Source organism: Impatiens glandulifera, chromosome 7 (genome assembly GCF_907164915.1).
Source record: "Impatiens glandulifera chromosome 7, dImpGla2.1, whole genome shotgun sequence".
Classification (NCBI taxonomy): Eukaryota; Viridiplantae; Streptophyta; class Magnoliopsida; order Ericales; family Balsaminaceae; genus Impatiens; species Impatiens glandulifera.
The window spans coordinates 13,466,499-13,477,981 of record NC_061868.1 but is presented as its reverse complement, the minus strand read 5'-3'; the positions used below and the strand labels follow the sequence as shown (position 1 = coordinate 13,477,981).

General features: G+C 38.7%; 1 protein-coding gene across 1 annotated transcript; it reads right to left on the bottom strand.

The window, feature by feature from the left end:
* Nucleotides 1-10,511: 10,511 nt before the first annotated feature.
* LOC124909534 (uncharacterized mitochondrial protein AtMg00810-like) lies at nt 10,512-11,096 on the bottom strand. The gene is made up of 2 exons (XM_047450203.1): nt 10,739-11,096; nt 10,512-10,678 (listed from the first exon to the last, which is right to left on the bottom strand). Exons 1-2 carry the CDS (start codon nt 11,094-11,096, stop codon nt 10,512-10,514), a joined length of 525 nt encoding a protein of 174 aa, XP_047306159.1.
* Between the last annotated feature and the right edge of the window lie 387 nt (nt 11,097-11,483).

Below are 11,483 nucleotides of genomic sequence, written 5' to 3'. Positions count from 1 at the left end.
TCACTAATCTAGCTAACTCTCTGTTGAACAAAACAACCTTTGTTCAACTTACAACACTGAAGTTTTCTCACAAAAAAGACAGTATATAATACAATGTATTCACAGCTAGATGATAAGTGAGATGTTTGATTTCAGGAACTTTCTTGAAAGAAAAATTAATGAAGCAGCTCTCTCTCTGTTTCTTGTATTTTTCAGCCAGTGATTTGTTCCGTTGTCTTAGGCAGCAATTTATTCTTGAAAAGCTTCAACGGTCAAATCCTTCTTTTGGACACATGTCATCTTTCCGTTGGATGTACTATCCATGAGGTACTGGGTAGTACATCAAAAAAAGATTCTTAAAATCGTGGTATTACAATGCAGTACAGGCAATTTGAATTATGGCATACGTGGCGGTTATTCATTTGTTGAGCTCTGCTGTCCGCTGCCTGGAATACTCTACTGTCAGCTGCCAGGAAGAGCATCTGCCTTCATATGCCTATCTGATCATCTGATCAGTCTATTAGACGCCCCCATCTAACAGTCTATTAGACGCCTGATCTAACATTAGACCACCACGTCTAACATTCTCTTTCTAGACTCCACGTCTAACTTTCTCTTTCTAGACTCACACGTCTAATTTTCTCTTTCTAGACTCACACGTCTAACTTTCTCTTTCTAGACTCACACGTCTAACTTTCTCTTTCTAGACTCACACGTCTAACTCCTTGCATCTATTAGACTCACACGTCTAATTTCGCGTTGAATTAGCTCGCGCGCGTTGACTTTTAGCTGTGACACGTCTAACTCCTTGCATCGATTAGACTCACACGTCTAATTCCGCGTTGACTTAGCTCGCGCGCGTTGACTTTCAACTGTGCCTGCAAATTAACAAAAATCTAATTACTAATTCTGCACCTAGTGAGATTCGAACCCAGGTCACCTGTATGACAGACGGGCATGCTTACCACTACACCACTTAACATATTCATATCTAAATATATATTTATATATTTGATATGACTAACAATTATTGAACTTAGTTTTATCCAAAAACTATTTCATCAATCATCAAATCAAGATTGTTAAGTATTTTTTAAATCAATTAAAAAAATTCAACCCAACAATTTCCCCCTTTTTGATTATTTAAATTAAATTATCAAAAGTTGTTGAGTTCATTAAAAAATTAAACCCAACAATTTCCCCCTTTGATTATTTAAATTAAATTATCAAAACTAGTTGAGTTCATTATTTAAACATAATCTAGGCATGATCACAATCTAACAATCCTAAAAATATTTCTAAGGTAAGAAAACTTAGACTCGAGAAGTGGCTTTGAGAAGATGTCAGCCACTTCAGGCTGCTGATTGTCATATGCTATGTCTGAGCAGTCGGCTGTCCAGATGTCGTATAGCTCTTCCAAGCTGCTTTCCTGTTTTACCTGCATTCAAAGACAATAACGAATCTGGTACCCATTTTTCTTTGGGTCCATGGCTTATTAGTCCCTTGGGAATCCATACTTTAATTATTTTTATGGATTTTTTATTTTGCGTTGTGATCGGTGCGTATGATTTACGCTTAGCAGACGTCTTTCTGCTAGCAGCTGAACAGTTAATCTTAGAGGATGGTTTTTGTCTAAAACTCATTGACTTCCTGTCAAGTTTTAATATGCCAGACTTACTGGCTACTTCCATCTTAAGTTTCAGACAGCTAACAGTTGACGGAACATAAGTAATCTCATCCTTTAAGGTTAACTCATCACAGCTTGGATCAATTCCATTCTTAGTTAAACTCTCTTTGACAAAGTTTATAGACTTAAACTTGTCAGTTTCTGGGTTTAACTTTTCACAAGACTTGTCTGAGTCATTCCCATCAAATCCTAAACCGGATTTGCATCCGGTAGACCTCATCATACTTATTTGCTGTCTGACTGCATCTCCAGACTTCGTCCAGGAACCGACCATATATGTCAAACGTTGGTTTTCAGAAAAACAGAGTTTTAACATTTTCCTTGAGCTTCTCATTCTCAGATGAGAGCTCAGCCATTTTGTTTTCAAAAACATCAGAATCATTGTTTTGAGATGAAGAAGAGCTGTCAGATTTGTTTTTCAAATTTAGTTCATCAAAAGAGTTTGACAGTTTCTTGTACACAATGACCACGTAATTGAGTACAATAATTAACTCATCTCTTGAGAATTTTTCAGAGAAGAAATCAAATACCTCAGAGTCAACTTCTTCTTTTGCCATGAAGCAAGTGATCTCTTCATCATCACTGCCGTTGGATGATGAATCATCCGAGTCGATGTCGGCCCACTTGGCTTTGTTTTCAGCCGCCATGAGATTCTTCAGCTCTTTCTTGTTCTTTTTCTCATCTTTCTTGTTCTCATTACGCTTCGGCTTGCTGTTTCCTTCCTTGAAGTGTCTCTTCTTCATGAATTTGCAGATTTTCTTCATGAAAAGAGCCATGGCATTGCTGCTAATCTTTATAGCAGCAGCCTTCACAACAATGGCAGTAGATGGCTCCTCAACAGTCACCAATGCCTTTGTCATGATGGTGGATGTGGGGTGCTTCTCTTCATTTCTATAGTTCAACTCGAACTCATAGGTCTTTAGATCGGTCAGCAAGTCAAAGAGCTCCATCTTATTGAGGTCTTTAAACTCCCTCATCGCCATCGTCTTAATATCCCACTCTCTGGGCAAAGAACGCATGACTTTGATCGCAACCTCTCTGTTGCTGTAAGTCTTTCCCAGTGTGGATAGAGAAGTGATAACCTTACTGAATCTCTCATCGAACTCCGTCATCGTCTCTCCAGGACGCATCTTGAAGTTATCAAACTGTTGAGTGGCAACCATGAGTCTGTTTTCTTTTGTTTGCTCGTTGCCCTCACACATTTTAGTCAGCTTCTCCCAAATATCTTTGGAAGTGGGACATGTAATGATCTTGAATGCCATGTTGTCATCCAATGTCTTGTAGAGGATGTCTTTTGCTATGTTGTCGTGGTTGTTCATTCTTTTATCTTCACTGGTCCACTCAGATCTAGCCTTCTCAATCTTTATCGGACCGTCGGTGATGACAAACCACATGTCATCATCTATGGCAGCTAGATGAGCTTGGATTCTCGCCTTCCACACAACATAGTTTTCCTCTGAGAACATGGGAACATTGTTGATTACAGCCATAGACATGATTCAGATTCTTTAGAAGCTTGAGAATAGAAAACGAGGCTCTGATACCAATTGATAGGATCGGCGAAACCAATAGAGATGGGGGTCTAGCTATTGATGACGACTTTGGAAAAACAGTTTGATAGAAATCCTGTTATGGATTAATATATCTTTCTATTCTTCGCAAATCCTTCGAACTCTTGAAACAGATTCAAGTGCGGAATTGTTCGTCGGATTTGAAGCTTTGAACCAATGAAAGATGAATGACAGAAAGTAAAGAACACAAGAAATTGTTTATGGATATTCGGAGAAAACTCTCCTACGTCACCCCTTTTTCCAACCACCGGAAGGATTCACTATACTTCTTTGAATCAAATACAGTTCACTAATCTAGCTACTCTCTGTTGAACAAAACAACCTTTGTTCAACTTACAACACTGAAGTTTTCTCACAGAAAAGATAGTATGTAATACAATGTATTCACAGCTAGATGATAAGTGAGATGTTTGATTTCAGGAACTTTCTTGAAAGAAAAATTAATGAAGCAGCTCTCTCTCTGTTTCTTGTATTTTTCAGCCAGTGATTTGTTCCGTTGTCTTAGGCAGCAATTTATTCTTGAAAAGCTTCAACGGTCAAATCCTTCTTTTGAACACTCTTTCCGTTGGATGTACTATCCATGAGGTACTGGGTAGTACATCAGAAAAAGATTCTTGAAATCATGGTAGTACAATGCAGTATAGGCAATTTGAATTATGGCATACGTGACAGTTATTCATTTGTTGAGCTCTGCTGTCCGCTGCCTGGAATACTCTGCTGCCAAGAAGAGCATCTACCTTTAGTTGCCTATCTGATCATCTTAGCCGTCCATTAAACGCCTCATCTTGGCCGTTCATCTGCTTAGACGCCTCATCTGATCAGTCTATTAGACGTTTTTCATCTGATCAGTCTATTAGACGCCCCCATCTAACAGTCTATTAGACGCCTGATCTAACATTAGACCCCCACATCTAACTTTCTATTTCTATACTCACACGTCTAACTTTCTATTTCTATACTCACACGTCTAACTTTCTCTTTTTAGACTCACACGTCTAACTTTCTTTTTCTAGACTCACACGTCTAACTCCGCGTTGACTTAGCTCGCGCGCGTTGACTTTCAGTTGTGCCTGCAAATTAACAAAAATCTAATTATTAATTCTGCACCTGGTGAGATTCGAACCCAGGTCACCTGTATGACAGACGCGCATGCTTACCACTACACCACTTAACATATTGATATCTAAATATATATTTATATATTTGATATGACTAACAATTATTGAACTTAGTTTTATCCAAAAACTATTTCATCAATCATCAAATCAAGATTGTTAAGTATTTTTTAAATCAATTAAAAAAATTCAACCCAACAATTTCCACCTTTTTGATTATTTAAATTAAATTATCAAAACTTGTTGAGTTCATTAAAAAATTAAACCCAACTTTGATTTGTATAGATGCTATGTTAACCCACTCAGATCATATGTCTTAACACTTGTCTGTCTAAACTTCTAGCTCTCACACTATCTTGTTAAATAGATGACTATCTGTTCAACTTACACAAGTAAAATGATTATTGAATGATACAAAAGATTATCGCTCAACGTATATCATCTCGTGTATGCGCAACATAGTGAATTTTGAAGAACCGAACATAGAGAGAGAGAGCCAAGAGGTTTCACTGTTGTTCCTGATGACATTTTATACTTGAGGCATGACAACGGTCGAATCAATTTTGTCGATACGTGGAAACTATATGTTTGTTGTATTCCTGGTGCACGGGATTTTGTGCACGGTAGAATGAAATATTCGTTTATTATTTTGCATGTCATAGTAGAGAACTGGTTATACATTTTGTCGTATAGCATTTTATGAGTGCTCAACTACTTGACTTAGCTAATAAGCATTCAACATATATGGAACCCAGCTGATAACGAGCTCTGCTGATGATCAACTCTGCTAATGAGCTACTCTGCCGATAATGAATTTATTTATTGATCAGCTCAACTAGTAGCAAACTCTGTTGATGGCGAGATCTACTGATAATCAGCTCTGCTGATGAGCTACTTTACTGTCAGCGAGCTCTACTGTTTGAATGACTCTACTGATAGCAAGTCTGCTGATAAAGAATGTTAAACTGATAACAACTCTACTGTTAACAAACTCTGCTGATGGAGCAGCTCACCTGATAGCGAGTTTGCTGATGGAAACTTTGTTGTTTGAGCAACTCTGCTGCCAGCGAGCTCTACTGTTTGAGCAACTCTACTGCCAGAGAACTCTGCTTACGATCAGTTTCCTATAGCATATGTCTTTAATTTTACCTGCGCATTAACACATTTCTGATAAGTAAAATATTCATTGTCTATCTTCTCTCTTTGTAGCTTCCTTGAGCCCGCTCCAACTGGCTTCTTTGCCTTGCTACCTTCCCCTTCTAGGCTTCCCCTCAATTCTTTCCCTTTATTGCTTGGTATCTATTTTTAGAAGGATTCCACTAGAAAACTTTGATTTGTATAGACGCTACACAAACTCACTCAGAACACATGTCTTAACACTTGCCTGTCTGAACTTCTAGCTCTTAGACTATCTTGTTGAACAAACGACTATCTATTCATCTTACACAAGTAAAATGATTATCGAATGATACAAAATATTATCGCTCAACGTATATCGTCTCGTGTATGTGCAATGTATTGACTTTCAAAGAATCGGGTAGAGAGAGAGAGCCGAGAGGTTTCACCGTTGTTCTCTGATGCATTTTTATACTTGAGGCATGGAAACAGTCGAATCTATTTTGTCGATACGTGGAAACGATATGTTTGTTATATGCCTGACGTACAGGATTTTAGTGCGTAGAGAGCTGGTTGTACATTTTTTCGTATTGTATTTTATGAGTGCTCAGCTACTTGACTTAGGTGATAAGCATTTAGCTGACGTTGAACTCAACTGATAGAGAGTTCTACTGATGAGTTACTCTACTTATAGTTAACTCAGTTGTTGATCAGCTCAGTTGCTAGCGAATTCTGTTGATGGTGAGCTCTACTGATGATCAGCTTTGCTTATGAATTACTCTACTGCCTGCGAAGTTTGCTATTTGAGTGACTCTACTGATAACAAATGTTTAGTTGATGACAACTCTGTTGTTAGTGAACTCTGCTGATGACGAATGTTCAGTTGATGGCAACTCTGTTGTTAACGAACTCTACTGATGGAACAGCTCAGCTGATAGCGAATTTGCTGATGGCAATTCTACTGCCAGCGAGCTCTGCTATTTGAATGACTCTACTGATAGCAAGTCTGCTGATAAAAAAATTGCAGCTGATGGAAACTCTATTATTAGCGAACTCTGTTGATGGAGCAGCTCAGCTGATAGCGAGTCTATTGATGGAAACTTTGATGTTTGAGCGAGCTTTGCTATTTGAGCAACTCCGCTGCCAGCTAACTATGCTGTTTGAGAAACTCTGCTTACGATCAGTTGCCTAGAGAAGATGTCTTTGATTTTACCTGCGCATTAACACATTACTGAACTTAGTTTTATTCATTCATCAAAACCATGTGTTTTCATTTTAATTATCCTAAGTTCATTTTAATTAATTAAAACGTTTTTCATAATTCAACTTAATTTAATGTTTTCCCCCTTTAACTTAATTTAACAATTTCCCTTTAACTTAATTTAATAATTTCCCCCTTTTTGATAATGTTAAAACTAAATGATGATACGTAATGAACTATAGATAAATATATAGATATAGACAATGATAAATATAGATAAATAAAATATTCATTGTCTATCTTCTCCCTTTGTAGCTTGTTTGAGCCCTCTTCAGCTGACTTCTTTGCCTTTCTACCTTCCCCTTCCAGGTTTATCCCTCAATGCTTTCCCTTTACTACTTTCCTCATTTTTTCATCAGTATCCCCTGATCATTTAAGAAAGTCCGTGACTTCAGCAATCTGCAATTCGATTGTATCGATCTTTGCAGAGATCTCCTTGTTGTGAATGTTGAGGGAGTTGTTTAATACGTATTTGAGTTTGCTCAATGATTCCTTGATTGTTGCAGTCTCCAGATTACCTTTCGTGACCTGGTCAAGGAGTTTGTCATGGGATGATGATGTCGAGGCAGCTGACACCTACTCCTTGAGAGATTCCATTTCTCTAAAGAGAGTGGCAATGCTCTATTATATGGGAGCAAGGGAGTCATGAATAAGGCCACGAAGATCCACCATCCCTAGTGATGACTCCTTTGCTAAATGAGGAGTCGATTGTTGATGTATGGAGAAGGCTGGTAAGATTTGTAGGGAATAGCCTGTTCACTTTCCTGAATAGTTATTTCCTTGTCAGCGGCTGGCAAAGGCCATTTTGGAGATGTAGATGATCGAGGAGAGGGCACCTATTTAAGCGCTGGAGGTGAGAGGTCGAACTACTGAATCTTTGCACAGATTTCTATGATTAGTTCATTTGTTGATGCAGAGAGACTAGATGCAGCCAGGGAGGTTTGCTACTTGGTTGGAGAGGGTTTCTACTCGGCAAGGGAGAGTTGCTGCTCGGCATCTAGGCTAGTCAGAACTAAATGGACTGGAGTTGATTCGGGTAGAGGAGTTGAGACGGGCATTTCTATCGAGTGGTACCCATGGTAGCTTAGCAGCCCCGGAGGACTCAGTACCATGTTTGATTGTCATGGATTTCGAGCTGAGTGAATCCAAGATCTGTTGAAGATTCTCATTAACTCTGGCCCAGGCATGTGGTTTTGTTCCGTTGGCCTGTAATTATCCATTCTATGGCAAATGAGTGTTTGTAGGTTAGATCCTCTAACATTGACTGCAACTAACCCCCTCCTTTTGAGAGCCCCATGTATGTTGGTAGTGGAGGTCCACTTCATGATTATGTTCTCTTGATGTATCAACCCTTAAATCTTCTTGACTGTTAGGAAATCTGAGAACCTGTCGTGAAGCCTCTTATCGCTCCAGTTGACGAAGAGTTCTAACCTTTCCTTTATTTTCTCCTCGATCTCCTTCATTATCATATCTATGTTGAGTTGTTCTGGGGAGGGAGCCTTGGGTTCAAACATCGTAAGTTCTTTTCCTTTACCTATAACTTCGGCAAGTCATGAAGTAGTTGGGACTAGTTCTTTTATTTGGAAACCTTTAGAAGCTGGAGCTGCTGCTAAGGTAGTTGTTGGTGAGACAACTTTTAATGAAACAACTGCCGGTGAGGTTATTGTTGGTTGTGCTGTAGTAGGACCTTCAGCTGACGTTGCATCTAGTTTTTCAGCAAGATTATCAGCTGACACTACAGTTGGTGCTTCAACAAAGCCTTCAGCTGGTGCTTTATCTTACACTGCGGCAGGACGTTCAGCTGAAGCTTCGGCTGCTTCCATTGCAGGGATTTCCTCAGGGATTTTAACAAAGACTTTAGTGACATTTACTTCAATTACTACATCAGAATCTGCTTCTACTTCTAGTGCTGTTGTTTCCGTTGTCTCCTCCAGCCATGCCTTCTTGGCCTTAGAGTCAGTCTCGATTGACTCTCCTATTAAGTTAAGGGCTCGATTACTTGAGCTTTTAGTAGACTCCACAACTACCAGCCTCCTTCTCTTTATTGTTGTTGGTCGCTAGGAGAGGGTTATTGACTGTCCCCTTGAATGTTGTGCGGATATTTCGAGGCTAGAGCCCTGCACCCCTCTTATCTTGAGAATGTAGGTACTGACCATCCTAATGGTCAGAATCCTGGATGAATGGATGTTCACTTCTCTACCTATGTTTACCTTGAAGTGCTCGAGCAACCTATCAATATGCACAGAAAATCCAATATGCTGCTTCTTCGGGAGCGTCACCATGGTTATTAGGGTTGTGAAGAGGACTGATGACCAGTTGATGGCCTTTCCTTTTGTGATTCCCACAATTATCTCAAAGCGGTCCTGTGTGTATGCATCGAAGGACCCTAACTTTGCTAGAAGGGATTTTGCTACAATATCATTGAGTAGACGATATTCTGGTTTCATCACCTTCTTCTTTCAATGAAGGGGAATGGGTTGAGAGAATTCTGAGAAAGCTGTCTGCATCTCCTTAATCGCGATTGTCATTATCTGGTCAAAGGCGATGAGCCCTTCCGTCGAAAGCTCAAAGTGTTCTGCGAACGCCTCTTCTGAGACAGTGATCTCAGTGCCTTTCACCATGCATTGGATGGTGTCCTCGACGACCTTCACTTTCGAGAAAAACTAGCATACCTCTTCTTCGTGTACGCTGTTGGTTCTCCCTAGAAACTTCTTAAAGCCAGTTGCCTCCAAGGATCAGAACATCTCCACCATCTTAGGAATCACTAGAGTGTATACGGACTCGAAGTCTACTTACAAAATGTTTTCAGAGAAATACATCATTTCATATGCTTAAGATTTTAGAGAGAAGATGAAGAAAGTTAGGGTTTAGGGCTAAGATCGCAAGAGAGAATGTGGATCGCTTTTGAGAAGTCGAGTCATTTAGAAAATTTGGTCACACAATTATATAACATGACAATCCACGTGTCTTCATGTTATTTGAGAAAGAAAATGGCGTACACAATTAAAAAGAATAAAGAGAAGTATTTATTTTAAAAAATATAGTTTATAAATGTGATTGTTCATTATCCTAAGGGTGATAATGCGACATCGTATTGAGAAGGTCAAAATGTTGTTCCACGTATTTGAAGAGTCGTCGACTGATACTCACTAAGACAGATGACACATTGTGTTGTCCGCATGCCTTGTATTTCAGTTGAGTGTCACTACTCTGCGGAAGGCATTCTGCCGATGCACACTAATAGCTAATATACTATGTTAGGCGCCATACCTTGCTCATCAACTGAGTTGAAGTACTCAACTAATAGCGCATAGTATTCATCTGATATATAGTGCTGACAATAGACTTTTCCTATCAATTGAGTGTCATTACTCTGCTAAAATTACAAGTTTCTTATGCATAGCCTCGTCTGATATATAGTGTCATCAGCCGACTCTTCTTTCAGCTGAGTTAGAAACAGTTGTTTCAATGGCTTATCAGTTGACCATCCGATTCCCCTATATTTCCGCATGATTAATTAATTTAAATATAAAAGACCTAAAATATTTCTAAAGTAAGAAAACTTAATCAGGGTAGTGGCTTTGTGAAGATATCATCCACTTGCTGATCGGTTAGCACGTATTCTAGTCGGACGTGCTTCTACGCTACATGGTCTCGGATGAAGTTGTGTCGAATGTCGATATGCTTTGTCCTTGAGTGCAACACTGAATTATATGTGATTCTTATGGAACTAGTGTTATCAAAGAAGATTTGTGACTCATTTTCCTTAATGTCAAAGTCCCTCATCTGTTATTGAATCCACAGCAGCTGCTAGTAGCAAGGTACTCAACTTCTGCTAGTGAAGTGGCAATAGACGTCTGTTTCTTGCTAAACCACGAAATCAGACGATCATCAAAGAATTGACACGTTCCACTAGTACTTTTCCTGTCAATCTTACATCCTGCATAGTCTGCATCATAGTAACTAATTAAGTTGAAACTAGAATCCTTTGGATACCACAGTACAACACATTGAGTTCCCTTAAGATATTTCGAAATATGTTTAGCAGCTATGTAATGAGATTGTTTAGGATTAGCTTGAAATCTTCCACATGCTCCGACAACGAACATGATGTATGGTCGACTAACTGTCAGATAGAGTATGGAGCTAATGATCCCTCGATAGGCTGTGATATCAACATCCTGAATGCCTTCATCTTTGTCCAGTTTTCTCGATGAGTTCATGAGAGTTGATGCATCTGAGAAGTTCTTCATAACGAATTTCTTCAGTAATTCCTTGGTGTACTTAGCTTGATTTATGAATATTTCATTTTCAAGTTGTCTAACTTGAAGTCCAAGGAAGAACGTTAGTTCACCCATCAAGCTCATTTCAAATTTGTACTACATCAACTTAGAGAACTTTTCATATAATTTGGGGTTAGTTGAGCCAAATATGATTCATCTACATAAATTTGTACAAGCAAGATATTTGAGTCTTTGCAAATTTATAGAGTGTTTTATCTACGGTGCCGATAACAAAATCATGCTCAAATAAGAATTTTGATAATGTGTCATACCAAGATCTAGGAGCTTGCTTAAGTCCATATAATGATTTATCTGATTTGAAAACATGATGAGGCAAAGTATGATTTTGAAAACTAGGAGGTTGTCAACATAAATATCTTCATTGAGTATGTCATTAAGAAAGACACTCTTAACGTCCATTTGATATACTTTAAAATTTTTGAAAGCTGCATATGCTAACAAGATTCTAAT

Coding starts and splice junctions, on each gene's coding strand:
- LOC124909534 (XM_047450203.1), bottom strand. CDS start 11,096: ATGAGCTTGATGGGTGAACTAACGTTCTTCCTTGGACTTCAAGTTAGA. Junction 10,679..10,738: donor ATATCTTAAGGGAACTCAAT/GTGTTGTACTGT, acceptor ACTATGATGCAG/ACTATGCAGGATGTAAGATT.